General features: G+C 37.3%; 3 protein-coding genes across 3 annotated transcripts; all 3 read right to left on the bottom strand.

Moving 5' to 3' along the window:
* Positions 1 to 221: 221 nt before the first annotated feature.
* On the bottom strand, positions 222 to 5,246 carry loxa (lysyl oxidase a). Its single transcript, XM_024299520.2, has 7 exons — positions 4,455 to 5,246; positions 4,157 to 4,265; positions 3,593 to 3,730; positions 2,578 to 2,734; positions 1,009 to 1,104; positions 783 to 898; positions 222 to 691 (listed from the first exon to the last, which is right to left on the bottom strand). The coding sequence occupies exons 1-7, from the start codon at positions 5,050 to 5,052 to the stop codon at positions 685 to 687; spliced, it is 1,221 nt and encodes a 406-aa protein (XP_024155288.1). The 5' UTR covers positions 5,053 to 5,246; the 3' UTR covers positions 222 to 684.
* Positions 5,247 to 11,971: 6,725 nt separating this feature from the next.
* Positions 11,972 to 17,393, bottom strand: mpx (myeloid-specific peroxidase). Its single transcript, XM_024299801.2, has 16 exons — positions 17,285 to 17,393; positions 17,107 to 17,172; positions 16,939 to 17,026; positions 16,686 to 16,861; positions 16,444 to 16,576; positions 16,085 to 16,214; positions 15,809 to 16,015; positions 15,368 to 15,731; positions 14,578 to 14,738; positions 14,256 to 14,514; positions 14,022 to 14,192; positions 13,701 to 13,938; positions 13,071 to 13,282; positions 12,964 to 12,995; positions 12,782 to 12,862; positions 11,972 to 12,585 (listed from the first exon to the last, which is right to left on the bottom strand). The coding sequence occupies exons 2-16, from the start codon at positions 17,168 to 17,170 to the stop codon at positions 12,577 to 12,579; spliced, it is 2,325 nt and encodes a 774-aa protein (XP_024155569.1). The 5' UTR covers positions 17,171 to 17,172; positions 17,285 to 17,393; the 3' UTR covers positions 11,972 to 12,576.
* Positions 17,394 to 20,164: 2,771 nt separating this feature from the next.
* LOC112163423 (eosinophil peroxidase) lies at positions 20,165 to 24,593 on the bottom strand. The gene is made up of 15 exons (XM_024299800.2): positions 24,440 to 24,593; positions 24,266 to 24,353; positions 23,981 to 24,156; positions 23,734 to 23,866; positions 23,484 to 23,613; positions 23,153 to 23,359; positions 22,707 to 23,070; positions 22,346 to 22,506; positions 22,016 to 22,274; positions 21,769 to 21,939; positions 21,441 to 21,678; positions 21,131 to 21,339; positions 20,957 to 20,988; positions 20,757 to 20,864; positions 20,165 to 20,662 (listed from the first exon to the last, which is right to left on the bottom strand). The coding sequence occupies exons 1-15, from the start codon at positions 24,501 to 24,503 to the stop codon at positions 20,654 to 20,656; spliced, it is 2,349 nt and encodes a 782-aa protein (XP_024155568.1). The 5' UTR covers positions 24,504 to 24,593; the 3' UTR covers positions 20,165 to 20,653.
* Between the last annotated feature and the right edge of the window lie 2,771 nt (positions 24,594 to 27,364).

Here is a 27,364-nt window from a genome sequence, read left to right as displayed (position 1 = left end):
ATATATCAGTCAATAAACTCACTTTTCATATACATCTTTAGACTAGATTTCAGGGGGAAAAACACATTTATATGCTCAAAAAATAAAAAAAGCAAGAATGAAATATTCTCTTGTGATGTTTTACCTTTTGTCAATTAATTATAAATGTATTTTACTTGTAAAATTATCAACGTATGTGTGTTTAAGAACCTCTTCTTAATGAAAAATATTTTTTAAGAGAGTAAAGGCAACAAAAAAGCATTTTTAATGACATAAACAAATCCAAAATCAAATGACAACATGACAAAGGTTTATTCAAGTAATAATGTTTTAAGTTTTTGAGCCAAAAGCATTCCATAAATAGAAAAAATTAGGCTTTTGAAAACCACCGATATAATTTCAACCCTCTTTCTTACTGAAGATTGTGAGTTTCATACTTTTAATGGAGCATCCATTAATGTGAGATGTTAGCATACAGAACCCATCAGCACGGAAATGTTGCAAAGACTTTGCACAAATAAAGAAGATAACATTGTTTGAAGCAATAATGTAACCTTTTTTTTATTTATTTTAAATTTTTTGCTTATTTTTGAAGTAGATACCATATTTCATGACGTTATATTTAGTAGTGTTTAATCTGTCGCTGCAGTTCATCCATTCAAAGTCACTTGTAGGGATTTTCGCAGAACCACTTTGGACTGTTACCTAATATCTGTGAAAAGGGAAAAACATGTGAATGAAAACAGCATGATAAAAAATAGGATCTGGAAAAAAAAAATGACATTATTATTTAAAATACTTACGTTGACATGTGACAACCTGACACGTAGGCATAGTTGCCAGTGTAGCGCACATCACAGCGCACATTGTTGTTGCTGTAGTCCGATTCTGGAACTTGATAGTAAGGATTTACACTAACCTGTCAGCAAAAAATGATGACATTTAAGAAAAAATACATAAATGTGAAAGAAATGAAACTCATTTGAAGGCACCCAGAGTCCAAAGACTAATCTGGTATTCCTGACAAACCTTCAGAATATAGTTGCCAGGTTTCACATCTGTGATGTCGATCCACTGACAGTCAATGTCTGCATTGTAGGTGTCATAACATCCCGGGCTCAGGCCCTGCAGATAGAAATATAATCACAGAAAACATGATATAAGTATGTTTCTCAACAGATGTGAAGGTGTCGAACGAGGCTGTTTAGCAAATTTGACTGCTTTATTACAGATTGAAATAAAGAATAAAAAGTCCTGAATATGATTGAATCTCAAAGCAGAAAGAGAAATAACAGACTATGAGGTGACTTCCACTAAAGAACAGAGGAGTTCGTCTAAATATAATGACAAACTATGTTACAACTTAGAACAAGATTTACACATTCTATTTGAGTGAAAAAATGAAACTACAATTTGTCACGCTTACAAACTAGAAAAAATACATGATTTTCAAGAGCAATTCAACAACTCTTATAAAACCTTCTCAATTAAATCACATCCAAAGTTTTTTACTGGTAGCTAATTCAATTTAATTCAAAATTTAAAAGAAATCTTTAAATTTTTAACATTTTTTATGGTATGTTTGCATACATTTATCTAAAAAGGATGTTTTTTTTTTTCTTAATACAATCCAGAAAAAATGCTCCACTACCTCCCATTCTGTTTATTTTACAATGTTCATTTGAGAAGAATGCTGGCAGCTGCTGTTTTTTGTGCTCAGTAGCTTTGGGAGGAAACTATTTTAAATGTCTCACAGGGTGGTGAAGATAAGCTACAAAAGAAATGTTTCAGGCAGCAGGAGAACCACCTTTTATGGGAAACTTCTGTGGAGTTTGGAGACATTTAACAGTGGAAAGGCTGCAGTATAGAAAAAAAAAGATTCACATTTAACCACAGTGGTTTTCTGTAGTCATTGCGTGTAACTTCACAGCAGCTGTTGGTGAAACTTATTGTTAAAGCTAATTATCTGGATTTAGCATCTGACTTTTGATTCTTATATTTAGAAAAAAAAAGATTTTTTTCAAAAATTCAGCTTAAAAACAACAGAGTTCATCAAGTTTTTTGTGTCAGCTGTTGCTCCTTTTTCATAAAACACTGATTTTTCTCAGAATCATTGGATTTTTTTATCATGAAGGTTAGTATAAAATCCCCTTGAAGATATAACTGGTTCTAATTCAAACTTTTCTCCAATATTTAGCTTTTTTCCTAAGATCTGCACTGTTAATACTGCTAAAATGATCTGAAATTGCAACAACTTTGACAACTTATTTTTTTCTTTTACTGAGATTAAACAAAACTCCCTTTAAATTAAATGGATGAGGCTTCTTTTGAGTGACACTTAAATTTTAAGATCTCACAAAGTGTTTCGGACTAAAGGAAAAGAAATTTGCAAAAAACACTTTGGATGAGAAAATGATTTTCTTCTGAAGATATAAACTAAATCCCTTAAACTTTATTTTAAAATATCTTAAAAGTGAAAAAAAGTCCAAATCACTGAATAAAAAACATTTCTCTTTCTATTTAAATTTTTTGATGAAGCATTTCAGGTATTTGTGTCACATTTGAATGGGCAGTGAAGTGTATTTTTAGCTCAAACACCTGAGTATGAGAAGTGCAGGCGTATCTTCTGTAGTATCCATAGTCACAAGAGGTATCTTCCAAGCAGAAACTGGCCTTGTGGCCTTCTGCTACCGAGCGGTGAGAGGTGGCATCCAGCAGGTCGTAGTGGCTGAACTCATCCATGCTGTGGTAGTGTCTATAAACGAGAGGAAGAAGCCAGATTAACACAATTTCAATTCAAAAGACTCAATAAAGACCACCCAAAATGACAGGTGTTTATGTCATCATCATAACATTAGCTCGCTTTTATGAATGTAAAATGCATCAACATCTGGTTTGACTCTGGTTTCTGAAAGAAAAACAGTCTGGGCTTTGACTGCAGTCGACTCTCAAAACACTGAGAAAAATTCTATATGGGCTACATCAACAGTTTACTGAAACTTTGCCAAGACTGCTCCATTTTGGGGACCAGCTGGCCAACTTCATAGCAGTTCACAGCATAACTATGGAATTAAGTAGTTTCTGGAAAAAGGAAAAGAAAAAAGAAGCTATTTTACAACAGTGTCATGACAATTCAGCAAAATCTGCCCTTTTTGAATTATTTTTTTGTATTCTCATGATATAAATGCTAAACCTGTCTGACTTTAAAAGAAGAAAAAGGCAAAAAAGTTTTCAGGTGTTTCACAATAAGAAAATATTTATAGTTCACAATAACAGAATACACGGTTATATAGTTTTATTTTTTATTATTTTAATTTTAATATATGCAGAGATAATACAGATAATAAAGAAATCAGTAGTATTTTTATTTTTTTATTTCATTAACATTTAAGAGTCCTGTGTCTACTAATTTTTTTCTTATATATACATATTTTTTTTTACTTTTTCTTGAAGTATAATTAAAATTGGTTTATTTGAAATCCCTTTCACAGGAAAGATGGATTTATGATGGTTGGCTTTTATTTTGACATTTTTTCATTAGAACAGAACTTCAAAATAAAAGTTTTTCTCCCAGATTGAAAAGTTGGATGTGACGCATCACACATGTACTCACTGGTGGCAGCTGTGCCACTCCCAGGAGTAGCGTGGCCTGTTGGGTAGGAAGTCAGCTGTTCCCTGATTCTTGACTCTTTGAGGAAACCTCAGTAGAACTCGAGTGTCATAATCCCTCACGCTTGATCTGTAGGCAGAGCTGCAGGGTTGGAGCAAAGAAAACAGATGGAATTGGAGGGTTAAAAAATAAGCACGTTGTCAAGTGTGGACACAATGACATCAGCAGGCATGCTTTTCTTGCTTCACCCCCTCTCCTCAGTGGATCCAGTCTTGTGCGTAAATACTGGGTGGAAAAAAATCTTTGGGAAACACGTGGTCATTTGGTTTAGTTTTCAATAATGTGTTTACCATTCGAGCTTTCTCTGCAAGGGGAAGCTATGATTAAACTTTTACTGAAGTCCGCCCCCTCTTTTCTTCCATCAGCGGCAGGATTCACTTAATTTTACCTTTTCTCATTGCTTCCACTGCGAAACTCTCACCCACAAGCGCATAGGTGGTTGTTATGGCTCAGACCTCAGGGAATCACACCCAGACTTTCTTTCACGTCTCCCATCATTTTTTTTACCTTGACAAGCAGTTTTCCTCAGCTGCGCATCTTAGATTGTACATCGGGGATCTCTGGACATAGGCCGATGCTTGAATGTAGTATGGGTCTGGCACGAGATCTGGGAGGCCTAGAAAACAAAACGTATTATATTTGAGTAAAAAATATAAAGATGCAATTAATGATCATAAATGCACGATATGATAAGCAGAGGATGAAACCAGCAAAATGAAGAAGCGATGTTTGATTAATTCAGTCTTTACGCACGCCACGTGCGTAAAGACGCATGAAAACTAAAAATACAATTTATTTCTCTTACCGTACTGATGATATCTTGTGCCATATCCAGGTCTCTGTCTCTCTCTGGGTCTCTCGTAAACGTCATAGTAGTTGTAATATGGATTGTCACCATCAATGGACTTGTATGGGTCGTATGGATCATCACCGACCATCATGTCTTCTCTCCTTGGCGGAGATGGACTGACGTTGACCTTCTGGGTGTCGTTGACTCGCTCTGCGGGACGTTCATTGTGAAGATGCTGGCGATGTTCTCGACCTCTCACGAGCCTTTGGAGCTGCGGCGGGAGGCTGCGCGGAGGCTGCTGGTCCCGCGGAGCCACCGCCTGTCGCTGCGCGCCCTGACGCCTCTCATCCGCATCCTGGACGATGGTTATTTGTTGCGCTTGCTCCTGAGGTGCACCTCTGCGCCGCGCCGGCTGGTACTCTGCGCCCTGGCTTAAAATACTAAACACCTTCCCGTTGTGGGACCATTGCAGCGTCTGTCGGAGAGCGGCACTTTGTTCATTCCTTTGCTGGGCTCCGGGGTTCCTCTGAGAATGGACACTTTGGAGGAGCAAAACAAGCAGGCAGATGCGCGTGGATGCGCAACGCGAAGTGCCAAATAGGCGTAACCCCATGATGATCTCAATTAAAGGAAACTATATGTGATTGTATGGATTTATAAAGACGAGCTGCTTCCCCTAAACTGAAATATTATTCATGTCGACCTGAATGATGGAGGCAAAACGTTTCAAAGAATCCATGAGAAATCATATCGCTCCGGTCCTGCTGGCTGCAGATGCGCCCCTGCTAGATGATGATGAACGGGAGGAGGAGTTCGACATTATGCAAGCTTGATGCTTTAGCTCATATAACCACTGTGGTGCTCAAGCCACGTGGGTTTGATGTCTGCAAAAGCCGAGATATCTGGCGACAAATCAGGACAATTGTTTTATTTAAGTTGGGACTAATATAAACTGTTGTGAAACTCTGGTTTCCTGGAAACTGTTTGCCTTAAACCTTATTGGTGATAAGATGGCTTTTTTATCACAAAAAAAACTGCTAGTTGAAGTCCAAATCCCACTTCAGCTCTTTGGTAAAAGCTCCTCTGATAACTGAACACAACTCCCTCAAGGTTCCTACAACAGTCAGAGTTTTTCCAGCGTTTCCAGGAAACCATCTCTCATCCATTTCCGTCTGGCCTCCTTTGCAACTACACTGAAAATGTGAAATATGCATTTCTAACCAATCTACAGGTCATTAATACTATATTCTGGTATGTGATGGATCTGTGTTGGGAGAGTTCGGACCCAGCGCTCCTCTGCAGATGAATCAAAGTGAGTAACTGCAGTCTAGCCAAATCACATAATGCATAGGTTGGGAAGCTTAATATAAGGTTTTCATTTTCCTCTGTCCAGAAAACCAGGAAATTTTTTTAGCAGAAGACTGGAGGGAAAAAGCTGCTAAACCACAGCAAGAAGTCACAAGGATTTTATGGGTTCTCACCCCACAATGACTGAAAAGCAAAAAAGGAAGTGATTTTTACCTCATATTTGAATATGATGATAAATTATATGAATTGAAACATCTTTTTGTTAAACTTCAGGGATTTTCAAAGAACTTAGCTGAACTTAAAATGAAATAATAATAACAAATATATACATATTTTGTAAATAAAGACCTTTAACTATAGTGACTTCTTTGCTTATAAATTGGTGCAAATTTCAAAATTATGGGATTATCTATATTTCATTGACAAAAACTAAATTTTGTCTGATTATTTTATGAAACCAGATAAAGTAAAGCAGCTACAAAAAAGAATATGCTCTTTTGGATATCATCTTGATTTTTACCTGTAATTGAAACCACACCCAGTTTTTAGAATCAGAATGTGTGTCAGGAAATGTATTATTTAACATTCAGGAGAGAAATTTTAATCTTTGTTAACTTAATCTACTATAGTGCCCAAACCTTTACTGAAATAGAGGTCCACAGATTTCATTTAAATATTTTAATTGTAGCTGAATATTACAGAAAGGCCATCAAATCATAGAATTTAGTTGAAATGTCTCTTGCTGGAATAGATTTGCAACAGTTTATCTGTGCGTTTTAAAGACCCACCCCAATGAAAATCGTGTTTTTGGTGTTTTTAACATGTTCTTGTAGCATTTTTTCTCATGATAGAGGACACATATAAAGAAAATTAAGATAAAAATTGTGTTTTTAAGCATTTTTTAATCAAATTGTGGTGAATCACATGAAAAAAATGCCATTTGAAAAAGCTTACAGTTGTTATTTGGAAGCTACAATCGGTGGGGTACAAGCTCCCTTTCCTGCTCCATTCCGATGCAGACAAACAGATCCATGAACGTCTTCATTTCAAGCTAAAATCTGTCTCAAAACTGTTTGGCTGGATAGATTCCAACATTGCTAGCTATTTGTAACATTAGCATGAGGTCGTGAGGGGCTGTAAGCTAGTAGGAGAAAGTGTAAACAAAGGAATGATGGGAAATTAGCGCAGGCTTACTCCCACCAACAGTACCTCCCACAACCTAGAGGTAAACTTCTGATGAGCTACAGCCGCTTTGCAGAAACTATGTCCTAAAAAAACAACACAAGTTTTTTTTATTTTGACTAAAACAGCATAAAAATCACTGGGAATGCTTTTAAAATAGATCAAAAGATGTTTGGAGTGGATCTTTAATGAGCTCTCCAGCCTGGAATACATTTTTTGAAGTTTTTGTTTTCAAGATCCTTATTAAAACTACAAGCTACATAGAAAACTTTAACTTTTACACATTTTATCAGGGTACTTTTTGCTATGATGTCAGTTCTATTTTAATATTTTTTTTTTGTCAAATACATATATTTAATTTGGTAGAATAAAAAAAGTGTGAAACGACTAAAGACTATTAAAAAAGCTCTTAAAATGTTATATTAGTACTGGTATGAGGTCGCTTAAAAAAATAGGGCACATTTCCTGTTGTGAACCAAAAGCTTGTTAAAGGTAAGTGACTCATTCATTGTAATGTTTAAAACTGACCGCCCCTTCAGAAGCACAATGAAACATTTAGCTCCAGATGTGCGTTTTCATTTCATTGCCTTGTACCTGCTCAGAATACAGAAGCAGTGGAGCAGCCAGATGTTTGGGCGCCTCACGGATGAGGAGGCGGGGCCAGCCTGTGTTCTTTCACTTTCAACACTGAACAGGATTTACAGAATAATTACTCACAGACTGGAATTGTCAAGAGATCATTGACCTATTTTATTCTATGATGATACACGCTGCACTACAGTAATGCACATGGTATGAGTGTTTCAAATTAAAATAACTATTTTTGCAGATTGACATTTATAATTTTTAAAGTGACATATGATGACATTCCCTAATTTAAGTCCAGCTCATTAATGACTTGATTCCTGGTGATTCTGACGTCAATTCTGTCACTCACTCAAAATATGAGCTACAATATAAAAGGGGGCTTAAACCTTCGCTAAATATTATGTTGGATTTTTATTATTTTTCCATTTTGTATATTTGATTAAAACATGAACTCTTAATGGAAAAAATCCTATTTTTTATTGAAAAATGTTGAATTGTTTCATTCATTAAAATGCAGCTGTAATAGCAGCCGAATTAGGAAAATTAAAGCACTTTCTTTTGATTTTATTAGAGTTACTAACACAAAACATGAACTTTACCTATCTTATAGAAGTGAAACATCAATATCTGTCATATTTGTGCAGATCTTTGTTCAAATAAAGACTAAAACTTAGTTTTTAGTTTGCGGTTTGAAGCCCTTTCTCCATCCTCCTTGTACAGCATGTTAGAGAAAACCATGTTTTTGTTTTCAGCCTGAAGTTTCCATCGTTAAAGCTACAGTTTCAGATCATTTTTCCTAAAACGTTTCAATAAATTTTTCACAATTGACTTCTGCTTTTTTTTTTTTTTTTCTATTATCTGTTTATTGTGTTCTATGTTCATACATTCTTACAGACTTATGGGATATCAAAACCAGACTGGAACATCAAACTGGTCAAGTGCTAAATAGATTTTCCAGAGGATCCACATTGAATTATGTTGTCATTCCGTTTAAGATGAACATCCATCACGTCTTCTAGCTTAAGTCTTTTTATTTCCTGACCGAGAGCACAATGTTTCCTCCTGTTGATCAGTGTGAATCCACAGATTGAACTTGTCATTTTAATGTGAGCTTGAGTGCATGAAGAATGTGACTCATGTTGACTTTGCTTTAAAGCAAAAAGCCAAATCAAAATAATGTTGAACTCTGAAATAAAATGACTCTGTGACTCTGGTGCTGACAAAAGTCTTAAAGTAAAAAAAAAAAAAAATCTAAAAATAGTTTATAGTCTGTGACTGGTCTGATTCTGTTACGGGCCGGCTAAAATAAATGAATTTGTATTTTTCCTGGAGGGCAAACATCACCTCACGAGGGTTTTTTGTAGAGTCTGAGGGGTAAATTAGAGCCAAACACAACAACTCTTCCCTGGACAGATGCATGAGTTTTTCCAGAGATGCACAACGCCATTATCAGCAGAGACTGACACAAGAAACTATGCACATGTGAAAACCTAATCCTGAGGATTAAAGAACAAAAAGTCAAAACTAACCAATTAAACTTTGAGGAAAAAAAACTTTCCAGAGTCACAGAAAGTCCAGCCACTGCTCCTAAAACTCTTTCCTGTTTTGTCTCAAAGAAGCTACCTCATGGTTGCTTTTTTTCCATAATAAAACTGCAGTCTTGCTTTTAAGATGATTAGCTTGTACTTTTTTTTTTTAATTCGGCATGCTAGCTGTTCCTCCAGAGACTGAAAACTATGTGCTGGAGCTCCTGGCTCGCCTCCCGTCTCTGCCCTGCAACTCCAGACAGACCCTCTGAACCAGCTGTTCCTGCCGTTCCCTTCTAATTCATTAAACTTACTAAAAAACTTTTTTTTCTTCTTCTCATTCTTACAATGTTCCTGCACAAGCTCCAGAAACACATCTGCAATGCATTAACCTCCTTTTTTTTTTTTTTTTTTTTTNNNNTCCCTGTTCCAAACTTTCTGGGCACTCAGATGAGCTCAAGGAATTTGAATAAATACCCGTCTGTGATGCGAAATAAGGAGGGACACAACAACTGAGTCTGAGAGAAAAAAATGAGAGAGAAAAAAGTAATATGGTGCAAAATTAGATTAAAAAAATATTTTTTTGGTAACAATTTGTGCAAAATAGAAGCTTTTTTCCACCATCTGTAAAGCTATAACTGGACCATTATATGAACAAATGAATTCATCTGGTTCGTTATAAAATTAAAATTAGGTTAAAAAGCTCCTTTTGTCAGTAAATTGAAAAGATTTACACTTCTTCACGTCTCTATACACACTTGGAAAAACATTTGTTTTTGTAAACTTTCAAGACAAAAACAGACCGTTGAATTTTTTTCTCTTTTTTTTCCTTTAAATAAATGTTGGTTTCCAGTTACTGTTGAATCAACCAAACACTTGAACTCTCACACACACAAGTACACAGTCTGGTGGACTACGTGGCAAACTGCACACACAGTGTACGCAACCCAGAAGAGGAGGAGGGGCCCTTTATCAGGGCTCAGCCCAGCAAATTTCACTCTAGTTCCCAATTTCTTGCACGTTTTCACTTCAAATGAAATACTAACTTGACTTGACAACACTGAAATAAATAAAAGCTAACATGTATTTGTCTTTCACATTTATAAGATTTTGACACAAAAAACTGAGACTCCTGTTTAAACATTATTGTTTAAATGTTCAGCTTCTGTGCTCCACAGATCTGGAACAGACTTTTAGAAAGCTTTAGATCAGCTGAAACACAATTAAATTCAGTTCTTTTCAACTTTCTTTAAATCTTTTCTTAACGATCACTCCTTTAAGATTTATTCTGAATGTTAGTTTTAATGCTTTGTTTAAAGTACTTAGAATTGTACACAAAAATAACTTGTTATTAAAGCAAAACCAACATTTTTCAGTATTTTAATTCATAAACATTCCATAGATATGATAGAAACACTGGGATTGCGGCTGCATGGGAAACCAAACTTCATTTTCTGCTTAGAACCATCAACAAACACCAGCTTACTGTACAGAGACATGAGAGGATTTCTGCAGGCTCTGACGTGAACAAACAAACCGGAGGTAACGCTCTCTCTTCAGATTGAAACTCCTTTTTTTTTGTAGAGGAGTAACCAGATTTCTTTGGTACATAAAAAAAGACTTTAGTTTCACAATCACATGGATTTCCAAATGTTTTATTTAATGTGTTTATGTGTGAACAGTGGATTCAGGTAGGTCACATGATTATAAAACCTAAACTATTAGTTAATCATCAGAATTTTATGAGCAAGATGCAAGTTAAAACTTATTTTTAATTGATGAACTTGTATATTGTAGATTGATTTCCTCACCCTGTGCAGGAGTGTGGGTAAATATTTCTGCTATATGGAGGAGATTTAACAAAAATCCAAATGTTTACAGAAGCACCTTCAATTAAAATAAAGAAGCTTGACACTTTCAAGCATCTCACTAAGATTACTTATGGTAGAAACAAACTACATGCACCTATTTATAGCATTGTGCTCCATAAACACAAATGTTTTAAATATGGTAAGTTGATAAATTTTGTTTTTGACTTTCATATTAGTTAGTTTCTCGCAGTGGGCACTTTGGGCTCCATCTACTGGACACATGCTAAGAAATGCATTTAAGGTTTTAAGCTTTACTCACTTTTCAGACCAGATCAGTAGATCAATTCTGTTCATGTATGCTGAATAAAACTGTTTCAGACCAGAGAGATTGTGGATAAGACCCCCACAGACAGCCTCTTTGCATGGAATCTTCTCAATCATTATCTGAGTATCTTTTATCAGAAATTCTTGTTGAGTGTAGAGGCCGGTCAATCAAGATGTTTGTTTTTATATTCATTTTTATATTCATTTTCACTCTTCACTTTTCTTTTAACCATTGAGGCGTTGTCTTTGTTTCAGTTTAAAATTTGGGTTGCATTAAAAGGTTCAGCAGGTCTATTTGACTGATTTTTTTTTTTTTTACATTAATGTTTTCTTTTAGATTGCAGCGCTGCTGAATTGTAAAGTAAAGACATGTTGTTTTACAATATATATATATATATATATTGATTTGAGTCCGTGGGAAATTTGAAAAACTTGCCTAATATTTCCCTTAAAAATTACTTTTGTGACAGAAAATAATTGTTGAGGGGAATAAACCTTATTATTCATTTCTTATTTACTTTATGGAACTGAAAGGGTCTAAATATTTAAATACTTGTTTTATTAGATGGAAAATTACTGGAAAACATTAGTGATTATTTTTACTCATATGTGTTGCTTCATAGTATTATTTGTTTTTCTTTCAAATTACTTTCAATCATTAACAAAAAAAAAAAAATCACTTATGCCAAACCCCACTTTTAAAAATTATTTTACTCAAAACAGTGACTCCTGAAGTGAAGAATAACGCAACATAAAAGAAGCATAATGTTAGAAACCTTTACTGCACTCATTATTGGGTGGTAAAATACTTTTATTAATGATATACATAAGCATAATAAAATCAGGTGGCAAACCAAAAAGAGAAACATAATTAAAATGTTTTACCTTTTTACATGGAATACAAGACAGTATAAGAATTTGGTTTGTCTGTAGCAGATTTATTGGTCTAAAATATAAAACTTTCAAAAATATGTTATAATATTTAAGTGAGAGTACCTTATAAACTTATTTTTAAGATTAGAATGAGGTTGAGATAAAAAAAAAAATAGTTCCTAAGCAATCTGGAATATCAGAAAAATCCAGCTCAGTTGCAAGAAAAAAGGATGTTCTTTAAAAAAACTTTAGGTCTCAGTTTAGATAACAAAATAATGAAATAACCAGATTTATGTAGTAATTTAAATCCATGAGATCTAACCGTAAAGACACTTGAAATGAGAATGCTGAGAGTTGCGTTCTATAAAGAGGTCTAATTCATGCTGTAATGCAAACATTTGTGCCACACAGCTTTACAAATATTACTTTTTTAATAGTTTAGATATACCCATAAGGAAAAAGAAAGCAGACGATAGATTTCCAGCACTGATGGAGCTCCTGGATGGGTTCTTACAGCAGAAGGTTCTACAGGATCTAAGGAAAAACAAATCATCTTAAAAACTAAGACAGACAATGTTTACTTAACAATCTTTGAACATCTTAATTTAAAATGTATTCAAAACAAGATTCAACAACTTAAATTTTCCTTCTTTTCTTAAAAAATACAATTAAAAAGAAGAAGCTGTGTGGGATTTGAAACTATGAACAGGCAAGGGTTAAAGTAAAATACCTCCTTGGCAAGCTTTGGTGGCTCTTGAGGATGCTGAAGGCCTTGAGGGTCAATTCCATTCATGTCTCTTACGTCCATCTTCTAAAAAAAAATTGGAAGCCAAAATCATAACAGAATGAAAAACAGATACCTTTAGGTATTTAACATCCTTTTGAAGGATATATGTATTTCCTAAAACTGACCTCTCCTTGACCGTTTTGCATGTTTCTTTCACCTGCAAGACAAAACCCCACACATGGGTTAAAACCAAGGAAAAGGAAAGTAACCACGTAACATCAACAGACCTGACCTGATTCAGCAGGCCTGTCCCTCCAGGCTGCCAGGTTTAGGCGGGGGATAGATGAGCACTGGACCAGGCGGTTTGAGTTTGAGACGATTCTGTAGGCATCCATAGGGACGGATGTGATGCCGGTGTTATCACAAATGATTCGAGACATACTGGCTGAACGTAAAGCAGCCCTCTGGCTTGGGGTGAAGACGCCTGGTTTCTCGTGCCACAACCTGAGAGGCAAAAAAAAGTTAAAACTTTTGGGCAACAAAGTATTAGGAGTATCCAAATTCTTCCCTTATCTCTTCCCCTTCTCACTATCCCTCCTCTGTTGGAGGAGAAGCGCTTTTCTTCATCTGGGTGCGCTCTGAAGCACAGAAGTTTACATTTAAGTGTAAGTAATGACTTTTTGTTGTAGTATGACCTTTTTAAAGGTGTAAAACCGCTGTTGTTATATATATTTAAGCGCTGGATTAAGCAGACTATCTCTGAGACACTATTTTTCCATAACTCATAACCGTTCGGAGGGATGAATGTAGGGGAAGCGACAAGGGAAGTATCCGGATTGGTCCTTAGTGTTTCTTTCAAAGATACTGCATGCATTGTAATTGGAAATGTTTTCATTTTCTTGGAGTCCAAACCCACACTGACCTGTCACCCTGGCGGATCCTCTGGAACTGGGTTGCAATCAGGCAGGCGAACAGGGGTCCTACTCGACCGCCGCGCACGAACGGCTCTGCAACACCTCCAAGCCAGACATCAATGTTATCAGCCGTCCCGTAGAGCTGCAGCAGTCTGCGGGCCAGATTGTTGTTGCCCAGAACTTGTCCTAGCTGTGCCTGGTTCTGGGGCTGAGACAGACCGCAGAACCTGCGCCAAGCATTGTAGCCTGTACGAAAATAATAAAGGGAAAAGCAATTTTAAAGGGAAAGTAACTTGAGCGAGGAAGATGGGGAAATGTCGGGTGAGTACCAGGTATGCCATGATCCCGTGATCGCTGCATGTTTAAAGAACCAAGGTCCAGAGCCAAGTGCTGCACAAACTGGAACAACCTCTCCCTGATAGCATTCACCATCATGTGGTCCTGGGTGTTCAGTTTAGCTGGCCGTATAATCAGACCACGCAGCAGAGGGTCAATTCCACCTGGAAAAGCAATAAGTTAGTCCCCAATGATTTCAGCTTTAAATGGTTATTCTGTGTGCTCACCCTCAAAGACTACTCTCCAGGGGGTGAAGAAGGCCTCATATAAGGGCACGCTGCGGAAGCGGGGGTTCTCGCTGTTGTTAGCATCCAGTCTTGACAACACCGGTTGGATTGCCAGGTGAGCAAAGCGGTAAGCAGCTGTTGCAAAGACGTTGGCGATGCTGGGGTTAACGTTGGGGTTGTAGCCTGGATATCGGCCGAGCTGCCTCCTCATCGCGTCATCGCCCACAATATGTGGCAGGTAGTCTCTGAACACGAATGTCTAAGACAAGGTATAAAATGTTACCAAATTGTTAAACTCTCAATGTGTGTTTAGTGTTTGTACCTGTGTGTACGCTCCCATGATCTTGCGGGCCTCCTGGTAGAGCGTCTCACTGTCCCAGTGTGAGTTCAGCCTCTTCAGTTCTCGGGCCAGGCGGTTGTGTTCTCGCACAAACAGGGTGTGAATGGACGTCAGGGCGATGTTCTCGTCCACACGAGAATCACCTTAAGAGTTATCAAACAGGAAGTCATTTCTATTTGTTTACTCTTTAACACCGGAGCTCCAGTGTTTACATTCTTTGATTTACTGTAATTGTTTAACATTTTTAACCCCCAATCTAATATTCCCAGAGCAACCAAAATGGTGAGCAATATTGGAGAAATATTCGGACGAGGACGAGGATAACGAAGACGTTCATGGATCTAGTCATCTACAAGGGGATCCATCAGACTGGAGCGGAGCTTGTTTTGCTCTAATAGCTTTTTCGTCACACCTTTTTCATCTGCTCCTGACTCACGATTTGAATAAAGAAATACTCAAAAATATAAGATTAATTTCCTTTAAATATGCCCCTTATCAAGAAAAAAAATGCCACAAGAACATGCAAAAACACCTTCATAACATTTCCTTAATTTTCATTTTTTCGCCCAAATTGACACATTGATTTGTAACTGACCTCTATTTTGAAAGACATAATTTTTGATTGTTTTAAATTCAAGATGTAAAATGATAAGCCAAAAACATTTCTTTAAAACTCATTAGAAAGCAAACAAACCTTGTATCTATAAAACAAATGTTTCTGATTGAATAGATATTAGTTTAAATCCAAAAACAAATAAATAAAATGACTAACCTGCGATAAAACATGGGACCTCTTGGGCGTTGGTGTCATTGGTGATTCTTCTGCGAGTGGCGCACATCTGCACCAGCATGGGGTGGAAGGGCAGCAGTTCTCGGCCGTTGTCTCTGAACTCTGTGTTGACTCGCATCAGGCCGGCGTCACTGCTGAGGTTACGGAGGTACAGGGCCAGCTTCTCCTCAGATCCGTACACCTGCCCCAAATCCAGGAAGGCTGTGAGGGCGTTGATCTGCTCCCTCTTGTTGGGCTCTCCTCCAAAGTTGTAGGCTGAGTATCCTGTTCCACAGACGGGGGCAGATCTGAAGGCCGGGATGCAGCTGTCCGGACGGGAGGGCAGGCGGGGGTCACCAGGAGGGATCTATTTGCAGGAAAAAAAGAACTATAAGAAATAAAATAGAAAAGTAAAAAAAAATGAATTTGAGCTTTAACACTAACAGGGATGGGGGTGCACGGCTCTGTGTGCTCACAGCTCTCATCACAGTTCACGCCGTTGCTGAAGGAGCGGATGCTGGGGGAGAACGGAGTGAAGCTGAGGTCGTGGTCATTCCACTGGCCAAAAAAAGTGACCATGTGAGTATATTCTCCGTCATTGACCACGCCTGCATCAGTGGTGCTCAGGATGTTGTTGGACACTTGTCGCACCTATTAAAAAAAAAAAAATTCATTCAAATCAACTCCAAACGTGTTTGAGAACATCTGAAGGAGTCGCACCAGCGGGAGCATAAAGTTATTGAACGTTCTGCTTCTGTTCCATCCTTTGGGTTGGGAGATGCCGTCGTCGTACTCGGCGGGGAGCCAGCGGGTGAAGGGGGTGTTGGAGGCCCCGAGCCGAGGATCTTTTCTGCAAACAGAGTCTTATGTTGAGAAATGCTGCTTAAGAAATCCTGCAGAAGTGAACAAATTGTTGGTCTATGGCTTAAGACTTTAAGCAATTGTTACAAGCGCTTCCTTTAAAAACTGGACTGATCGGTAGGAGCATAACTACTATTTTTGTTGAGTTAAAAAGGTTTTGATAGAAGTTTGACATTTTGTTCAATAATGAAAGAGTTTAAAAGCAAAGTTTGTCTTACAGGTTGTTGCAGATGCTGGTGGCTGTGCGGTACTTGTTGATGTTTGGTGTGATTTCGCACTCTGGAAGTCTGACCCGAGCTTCACATCCAGTCAGTCTAGCCAGTTCCTTGAGATCTTCTGGACTGAGCAAATCTGACAGAAAAATTCAGAAAAAAATCAGGGCTTAGCTTTATGATTTTATAAAATTTGAGGCTTTTAAATGCCTAGCAAGACTACACTGAGTGGATTCTGAAGGGCAGACCTGTTGCATTGAGGGCGCGCCTGTGCACTTGCTGCACCCTTTCACGGATCAGTCGAAGAGTTTGCTCCATGTAGTCTGCAGACCTCACAGCTGAGCGAGTGTCTCCACGAGGCTGCTTCATGAGTCGAAGAGCATCGTGAGGCTTCACCACGTCTGTGCGAACTCGCTTCAAACTCCTGCATCACAATAAGTCACATTTTTATATATTAAAACTGCATTAAATGCAACTAAAGTGTCACAATCTAAAACTTACTCTTCTCTAGAGTACTTGTATGCATCATCCACTATTGTTTTAGCTTCTTTGAAACATTGTTGAAGGAAAGGGGCGCCGATATACTCTCCTGCAAAATAATTTCAGTCAAAACAATCTTTGGATAAAAACTAAAAGTATGCAAATATGTTATTAAAGGTGAGGGGCTACCTTTATGTTTGAAATGAGAGTCTACCAGGCTCACGCCCAGAAGAAGAAGAACAGGAAGAAGCATCTCTGAAACCAGCAAAAAATAAAAATTAGTTCAGTCAGAACACAAAAAAATAATTATTCTTTTAAAATCGTAACAGAAATATCAAAGCATTGGGGTGTAAAGAGAGTCTTGTACCTGTCACCCTGATGAGATGCTGTCTGAGGTCTGGAGTCTACGTGGAGCTGCTCCTGCTGAAGCTCCTGCCCTTTTATAGAGAAGATGGGGAGAAGACCTCACCCTGTTAGTTCAGCAGATGAAGGGTGCTTCTTTATTTTCTCTTTAAGGCAGGAAATACTTATAGTTAAAGCATTTCACTGTTGGTTATGTGGATATTATATTTTTAAAGTTTCACAAAAATCAGCCATGAACTGTATGTGCATGTCTGCATGTCAAACAATGTAAATATAGACATAAAAAATGTTCTAACAAAAAATGTTGGTGTCTTCTTTTATTTTGTGGCTTTTATAACATTTTGATTCACAATTGCAGGATCTTTTTCCTGTCCTGTCATTCAACTCAATTCAATTCAATTCAAATAGATTCAAATGAAATGAAATATGATGAGATCAAATCAAATAAAAATGAAAAATAAAATAAATTTCATTAAAATGAAATAAAATTGCAATAATTAAAATTCAAAAACATAAAATTAAATTTAGCTTAATTAAGTTGTAAGGTACTTTTCATACACTCATTCATATATGTGTTTTAGATATCCTGATAATTTACGTAAAAACATCTCAAACTGAGGACATTCTAAAGATTCCAACCCTGTTTAAAGTGAAAGAAGACATTTTTTGTGCACTTGTTGAGGTTGTTGCCACACTGTGGCCAACAGCTTTCAGTGTTTCAACACAGAAAATGAAGAACTTGAGAAAGAGTTTGGAGAGAGGAAGCTGATCCCACTGCTGTTTGACTGTAATGAAAACATGTCTTTGAAAATATATACAAATAGGAATCTGCAAAGTGCTATGGTAAAAGATTTGGTTGGAATATAAATACAGGTTTACACTAATGTAGGAGTTTTCCATCCATCATCCATCCATCTTCAGAACCTTTGGGGTCATGAGGCTACTGGAGCCAACCAAGCCAGGCAAAGATGGGACACACCCTGAACAGCTCACCACTTTGTTCCACGCTCACACACTCACACACACACCTATCAGTAACTTAAAGATACAAATGGATCTATGAAGCATGTTTTTTTACACTGTGGAAGGAAGCTGGTATGCCCAGAGAAAACAGGGAACATGTAAACTCCACATAAAAAGGATCCCACCTCGGATTTGAACCAACGCCTTCTCACTGTGAGGCATGAGTGCTAACCACTACACCACTGTGCAACCCTTTACTCTAATATTAATTATTAAAATTTCACAAGTTTTTTTTTTTTTTTTTTAAATTGAAAGTGAATTAGTAAAATATAATTGGACAATGAATCAAGTTAAAAACAGGCATGCAATCGATTATAATGTTGAATTTTAAGCAGGAATTGCTCATCAAGTTTATTGTATTCTCAGTTTTTTGATATCTTATTGTTGTTTTAAATTTAAATTTGACAGCAATTAAAGTAAGAAAAATGTTAAAAAAAAGATACACAAATGTACAAGTGATCAATTTAGAAAATTCAACATCATATGCTTAGTAATGTAATGTAAATAAATGTAATATTTTAAAATAAAGTAAAAGACAATAAATTGAAACTTTTAATCATTTTAAAGTTTTGAGTTCTAAAATGCATTATTTTCTGAAAGAAATGGATTTAAGCAGGCCTCATTTTAGATGTGGTCAAAAGTTTTACACCATAAAGGAGTTTATGAGATTAACAGATGAACAATACAGAAAGTTTGGGATATTGTGTATCTTCCCCTCACAGACTGCTCTTTGTGTTTTAGATCAGATCCTGTGGCTCTTTTTACTGCTGTTGTGTAGCCAAAAAACACAAACCACTTCACAAGTTGGAGCTTTAGTCAGGCTGGATATATGCAGGAGAAAAGAACGCTTTATAAATACAGTAATTACTTTAGTTTTCTATACTTGTAAAGCTTTGAAAGACTATGTTATTTTTTATTGTCAAACTAACAAAAGGAAACGTTATTTTACATTCAAACTCACTTCTTTTATCTGTTAAAATTGGTTTTTACTTTATATAGTTTCTTATTTAAAAAAAGACAAAGAAATAATAGTCCAGTTTATGCTTCTGAATGTTTTGAAAGTCTCCCTCATGTCTCAATCTTTCTTAAAAGGAAGTTAAAAAGGCTAAAGAAAGCAGAAGCAGCGAAGATTGAAACAGACTAAACCTCAAGATTTGACAAGAAAGGACTTACAAAAGTTCACGGCTTTCACAGAAATACTTCTCTGTGTTTGGAAAGACACGCTTTAGACATCCACCTTTTAAAGACAGGCAGCACAGACAGAAACCCACACTTGCAATCGTGGGGTTACTGAATTGTTCAAAAGTTTAGCTTTAAAAAATTAAAAAGTTGTTTAAAAAACAAAATCAGAAGTGAAGTTACTTTTACCAATGAGGTGTTCAAATTGTGTGGCTGCAAAATGAGCCCAAATCATTATACATTTCCAGCCGTGCTTAACACTGGTCATTTTGTGAACTTATTTTCTTTATTTTTAATGTTTTAATGTTGAGCAGTTTTTAATCAACGATATTTGTTTTTTATGATTAATATTATTTCCAGTGCTTCCTCAGGCTCTATTTTTAAAATTAATTTACTTGTTTTATATTATTTATTTGTGTATATGATACAAGGTATGAAAAGTGGTATATTAAAATTGATTTTAGTTTATTTTAATTAAATTGATTTGATTAGACATCAAATGCTTTTAAGAGTTTGGTTGACAATAGAAGCTTGAAAGAGGCACAATTCACCAGGAAATTCTCATTTCAGATATTTAGAACATTATTATTTTAGAATAGAAACTTCTGTTTTTTTATCTCTAATTTTTAAAACACTTTACAGTAACAGAGAATGTTTTATTAAGAAAAAGGCGAAAACAATATTTCTGTTTGTTCTTTTATTAAAAGCAAGATGTGAAATACATTAAGGTACATGACCGAGGTAAAACAATGCAGATTGAAAATGCATAAAGTGAATGTCCAATTCAGGCTTAAAACATTTATTTAGACACAAATCATCAAAACTGGCCAAAAAGAAAGAGGGAAAAGAACAAATCTTTCTAGCATTCATGCTGTAACAGGGTTTGGCAGATCTGATTCATTCATAATCAATGCACATTAGCCCAAAAGTAATTTTGGAAACTCATATTGTAAACTAAAACATAACAAAAAACATTTGAAATTTTGTTTTCAACTTAGCAGCAATTCATCTCCTGAACTGATGCCAAAGACGACACATGTAGACCCGCCAGTATGTGCTCAGTAGGGTTCTGTTTGACTGAGGATGACCTGCACACGCTCACAATACTGTGCATGTGTAGTTCTGATGATGAAGGCTTGTTTTCCAGGACGGCATCAGAGATCAAGAAGTTCTACTGGATCTGAAGAAAAAAAAACAGTTTAGTATATATATTAGGGATCAGATAAATGTGGTTCAGAAAACAAGACATTGAACAAACAGAATAAGCAGACTACCTCATTGTTCAGGTTTTCAGGGTCTACCTCAAGGTCTTGGTCGACCTCTGGGTCAATCTGATCCAACTCATCTAAATCTATGTTGTTTAGATCCTCCTTATATAAATCCTGCAATTGAAGTAACATAAATGTGAAAAAGAAGTTAGTTTAATCTGAATCTGCTCAAACTTAAACGTAAATGGAAGAATTCAAAAGCGTACCTCTTGAAATGTGTTCCCGAAACAGTTTTCACCTGCAAGATCAAACAGCAAGAATTTGAATTAGATTTAGAAGCGATCCGATAGAAACTACATTTTTAACTTCAAATGATTGTTGGATGTAGTAAAGAAAATTATTCAAAAAAGAATAATATCTTTGATTATTGGTTCTCTTACCAACACAGGATCTGTCTCTCCAGGGTGACATGTTAATGCCTGAAAGCCTGGAGCACAGAACCCTCCGATTTTGTCTTGAGACGACTTTGAAGACGTTAACTGGAACCGATGTAATGTCGGTGTTATCGCAGATGATTTTGGACAGCCTGACTGAGCGCAAAGCATTCCTCTGGAACCGGGTGAAGACGCCTGGGTTCTCGTACCACAGCCTAAGAAACAACAAGGTGTTATCATTGGGTTTTGTTGATAGAACCCTAGATTTGAATCAACGGGATAACAAAAAAAGGATGTACATGGCACCAAAACTGACCTGTCACCCTGACGGATCTTCTGGAACTGGGTTGCGATCAGGCAGGCGAACAGGGGTCCCACTCGACCGCCACGCACAAACGGCTCAGCAACACCTCCAAGCCAGACATCAATGTTATCAGCCGTCCCGTAGAGCTGCAGCAGCCTGCGGGCCAGGTCTTCATTTCCCAAAACCTGGCTCAATTCCGCCACGTTCCTGGGCTGGGACAGACCGCAAAATTTTCGCCAAGCATTGTAGCCTGTTAAGAGCAAAACAAAAAAAGGTGCTAAGGACAAATATCAGAAAGAAGCATTAATAGAAAAGTGTTCCAAACAAGTGGAGTGTGTACCAGGTATGCCATGATCTCGTGATCGCTGCATGTTTAGAGATCCCAGATCCAGAGCCAGGCGCTGCACGAACTGGAACAACCTCTCTCTCAAAGCATCCACCATCATCTGATCCTGGGTGTTCAGTTTAGCCGGTTGGCCCAAAAGACCTCGCAGCACAGGGTCAATTCCACCTGGAGGTAAAATCAACAACTTAGTGTCAGTCTACGATATACTACCAGCTTTTTACTGGTTATTCTGTGTGCTCACCCTCAAAGACTACTCTCCAGGGAGTGAAGAAGGCCTCATATAAGGGCACACTGGGGAACTGGGGGTGCTCCCTGTAGTTTTCATCCAGTCTGGATAGAGATGGTTGGATTGCCAGGTGAGCAAAGCGATAAGCAGCTGTTGCAAAGACGTTGGCGATGCTGGGGTCAATTTCAGAATTGTAGCCTGGATACTGGTCGAGCTGCTTCTTCATGGCTTCATCGCCCACGATATGTGGCAGGTAGTCTTTGAACACCAGTTTCTAAGAGAGGATAGGGTGTAAGTGAAGGATGCAAAGATGGTGGAAGATGTTTGATGTATGAATGCTCCTACCTGTGTGTACGCTCCCATGATCTTGCGGGCCTCCTGGTAGAGGGTCTCACTGTCCCAGTGTGGGTTCAGCCTCTTCAGCTGCCGAGCCAGGCGGTTGTGTTCTCTCAGAAACAGGGTGTGAATGGACGTCAGGGCGATGTTCTCGTCCACACGAACATCACCTTTGAAGGGAAACATGTCCAGTCAATTTTCTGCCAATATTATGCTGTTTTCTTTGCAACAATTAGGAATTAGCAATTCCTTTTTTAACAATTATCAAGAATAATGTCAATAATATTCTAAGTAATTACTGGTGAAGTACATTGTAATCAAATGTTTAATTGTTTGAAACTTCCTGAACTGAAAGTCTCAGATGACTTACCTGCGATAAAACATGGGACCTCTTGGGCGTTGGGGTTGTTGGTGATTTTTCGGCGAGTGGCGCACATCTGCACCTGCATGGGGTGGAAGGGCAGCAGTTCTCGGCCCTTGTCTCTGAACTCTGTGTTGACTCGCATCAGGCCGGCGTCACTGCTGAGGTTACGGAGGTACAGGGCCAGCTTCTCCTCAGATCCGTACACCTGCCCCAAATCCAGGAAGGCTGTGAGGGCGTTGATCTGCTCCCTCTTGTTGGGCTCTCCCCCAAAGTTGTAGGCTGAGTATCCTGTTCCACAGACGGGGGCAGATCTGAAGGCGGGGATGCAGCTGTCCGGACGGGAGGGCAGGCGGGGGTCACCAGGAGGGATCTATTATTTTTTAGGAAATAAGAGATAACTATTAGAAAAAACAGATGAAGATAAAAGAAACGTTTTTCTATTTGACACTAACCGGGATTGGGATGCACGGTTCGGACTGTTCGCAGCTCTCGTCACAGTTCAACCCGTTGCTGAAGGAGCGGATGCTGGGGGAGACCGGCGTAAAACTGAGGTCGTGGTCATTCCACTGGCCAAACAACGTGACCATGTGGGTAAACTCATCGTCATTGACCACGCCTGCATCAGTCATGCTCAGGATGTTGTTGGACACTTGTCGTACCTGAAAGAGCAAAACAGGAATTCTTCAGTAAGCAAACCTAAAGAAATGTGGATCTGTGAGCATCTGAGGTATTAGGAGTCGAATCAACTCCAAACGTGTTTGAGAACATCGGAAGGAGTCGCACCAGCGGGAGCATGAAGTTATTGAACGTTCTGTTTCTGTTCCATCCTTTGGGTTGGGAGATGCCGTCGTCGTACTCGGCGGGGAGCCAGCGGGTGAAGGGGGTGTTGGATGCACCCAGCCGAGGATTGTTTCTGGATAAAATAAGTAGGCACTCTTGTTAAAAACGCCTTTGTAAGGAGACTATAGATCTGGTATAAACTATAAATCCTATTAGAAGATGGTTAACTGAAAGGGCTTGTTTTCTCTCTTACAGGTTGTTGCAGACACTGGTGGCTGTGCGGTACTTGTTCAGGTTGGGAACAGTGAGGCACTGTGGGAGTCGGACTCGAGCTGCACATCCACTTATCTCAGCAAGTTTCAGCATGTCGTCCCCAGTGAGCAGATCTGGAAGGAAAATTGGAAGTTTTCATCCAACTGCGGCCTGTAAAACATCCCCCCACTCACCCAAGACTTTGAATCAGATGTGAAAGACAGTGGAAGGACCCTGAGTTTCCTCACCTGTCGCGTTGAGGGAGCGTTTGTGCACATTGTGCACCCTGTCGTGGACCAGGCGGAGCGTCTGGGCCATGTAGTCTGCGGACCTCACGGCGGAGCGGGTGTCACCTCGGGGCTGCTTCAGCAGACGCAGGGCATCATGGGGTCTCACCACTTCCTTACGAACCCTCCTTAGACTCCTACACAACAACAGGTCTCAAACAGTTAATCTTTTGTCGAGTTATTGTCACAAAAGTGCATAATTTGATCCCAATATATAAGCTAAGGAGAAAATCAGAATAAACCTACTCTTCTCTGGAGTATTTGTATGCATCATCCACTAGTTTCTTGGCGTCCTCGAAGCACTGCTGCAGAAACGGACTGCCGAGAGTCTCACCTGGAGAGATACATTCAAATTTAGTAACAAAACAAAGATAAAACTAAACGTGCTCACTTGTAAATTTCCAGGATAGAACCTCTTACCTGTAGGCTTGAAGTGAGCAGGCACCAGGCTGATGCCCAACACAAAAAGAACAGAAAGTAGCATCTCTGAAGCCAAAAAAAAGCAAACACCAAAGGCAGTAAAGTCAGGAGACGAGTTGCTCTCTGGAGTTTGTGTGATGCTGGTTCTGACACGGTTGTCCTTTTATGCAGGAGATGGAGCGGAGGCCTCGCCCTCAAAGTTCAGCAGGTGAGGCCTCTGTCAGGAAGAGCATTTCCTTCTTCCTTGTCTCCGGTCTGCAGGAAGTGCTGTCTGACGGATGAGTTATTACTCTGACCTCACTGATAATGATTGTTCAGAAAAAACTGAAATTAGAAGAACACTTTTTTCTTACCTGTAGTTCCGACACAAATAAATAAACATTTTGGGATTTTGCTATCAAAATAATGTATGCTTCATTAATATTTTATATTTAGAAAGCATTTTTTTCTGTGTTTTTTTATATATATTTTATTTAGATAAGAAATAAAAAAAATTGACATGATTTTATGAAAGACAATGTAAGTTTTGCCCAAAAAAAAGAAAAAAAGAGACTTGTCCCTGGAGGGTTTGACCTCTTGATGCCTAATATTTTAAACGCAAATTTGCATGTTTTTGTTTTCATGTAGATGTTAAATTAAAGTAATTTTTTAGCTGAAGTGGTTTGACGCATATTAGCATCAATAAACGTCAAGATGTTCAAAGATATTTGTTAAGCTAATTTTCTTATATCGATATTTATATAGGAATTTGTTTGAAAACACAGTAAAACTCTTGATCATCTAGCCAAGGACCATTTTCAAGTTTTTGTGTTTTGTTGCTGTTAATTAAATTAACTTAAAACAATTAGTCATTTAAGCTGTGCTTTTTTTTTCTATTTGTTTCTATTTTAATTTTTAACCACACTGTAAAAATAGAAACATTGGATCAGTTAACAACTCAGTAATTTGCTATTTTTGAAAATATTAGTATTTATCAAATTACATATTTAGGTTTAGTAAACAATCAACTCAAAAATGTAATTTGATTACATCTGATAATATTAAATGTATCAAATTACAGAATTTTAATTAACCTGAGGCGTTGTCAGTGATGCTTTAACACTAAATCTTTGATTTACTGTCATTTTTCATTGTTACCATTATTAACGCTATTTCGTTAGTTATGTTAAAAATTTAAAAAACTACAGTTAATCAAAGAACATAAACACTGGAGCTTTGGTGTTAAAGGGTTAAATGCCTGTTTTATGTATTTTATAGTTTTCTTTTTTATTGTCTTTTATTTGACTTTCCATTGTTTTACTGTTTTCCTTTTATGTAGTGTGATGCTGACCTCTTGGCCATTAAAAAAAAATAATAAAAAAAATAAAATAAAAAAATCAGGATGTCAACGGTTCTTTATTGGATTGAATAAGAGTTGGAATTATTGCTAAAAGCAATCTACTTTGACATGTTTGTAACTGGAAGCATCTTTGTTGAAGATGATTAGAATAAAAATTAAACTTCATAAAGAATTAACATGATTGGAGTTTGAATCCCTATTGAAGACATAATTTTAAAGGAGAGAATGGTTTCTGGAATAAAAAAAACCTGTTTGATCATTAACACATTTATTTGTTAACTTAAGGGTTTTCTTTACAGTAGAAGGTTGATAAGATTGTATTGGGAGTCAATGCCTGCGCAACAAGGAACTGGAACAGCCCACATCCAGTTAAACTTACTGTAATGGCATTTAAAAGAGTAATGGACGGTGGAAATCTTTGACCTACAAGAGAATAATTGTGTCATTCTGGACGTGTCCCTGGATATTGTGACAAAGCTGCGTTCAAAACAAGGAAAGACTGAAAAAAGTCCTTCTACTGTAAAACTTGAATAATTAACTTACTCGTCTAACTACTGCAAATGTACAGGAATTGATTCAATCATATCCAACTTCATTAAAACTGTTGCAAAAAGTATATATTGGATTTGATTGTGTTTTTGCAGCTTTCGCTTAGGAAATGTAAGGTACTTTTTTAATACATTTTAGTGGGAAAATGAATGATTAAAATACATAATCCGGGCAACAATTCTCTAAATTTTGCTTATAAACTAAATAAAATCAAACTTTTTACTTTTTTGCCAACATTAAGACAGTTTGAAAAGAAAAAATAAGCAGAAGTTATACTTTTAGATGCCAACGCCAAGACTTTCTAACAAAAGCAGTAGTTTAAGATTCTTTTATAGTAAAGCGTTCAGATAAACTGCAGCCGCATTTATTTTTAGTGTTATGAAGGGATAAAAAAAGAAAAACTGGTTCCAACTTTTGCACAACCGTATGCATCAATTTGGTGGACAATAACTCATGTTTGGTTAGCAATTGTTCCAATAATTCTTTTCCAGGAAGTTATTCAAACAATGCTCGATTCAGAGACGAACAAACAATAAAAAGCTAAATGATACAAACCAAACCCTTTTTTGCGAAAATGATAGGGAAATAGTTTTCATTATACTAGGTTCATTTTGTTCACACTGCCTTTCCCGCAATGCATCTTATCTTGACCCAATACTGTTGGTGTGAGCTTTCTATCAGCTCCATGTCAATGATTACAGAGGTAATCCAGATTTCCTGTAAATCAAAGCAGCCTCTAGAGCTCATTCAACTGAGGGGTTTCTGAAATAAACACAAATGATCTTTTCCTGGTACAAAAATGACTACTCATATAGGTCATATAGATAACGTAGAGCTGAAAAACAAGTTTATTTCAGATTTAATTCATTCGGATTTGGAAATTGTTTATTTCAAGCCGGATTATTAAACAGATTTTCTATTTTTGAACAATATTCAAGTGGGATTTATGGGTCAATAAATACAGTGAGAGTCATTTATCTGATTTATTTTTTGAGTTAAATTTATGTATTTTGGCCAGAGCTCTAGCACGAACAGTA

The sequence above is a fragment of the Oryzias melastigma genome, linkage group LG12 (genome assembly GCF_002922805.2).
Source record: "Oryzias melastigma strain HK-1 linkage group LG12, ASM292280v2, whole genome shotgun sequence".
Classification (NCBI taxonomy): Eukaryota; Metazoa; Chordata; class Actinopteri; order Beloniformes; family Adrianichthyidae; genus Oryzias; species Oryzias melastigma.
Note: the sequence above shows the minus strand (reverse complement) of the source record. Positions and strands in the feature narration are given on the sequence as shown.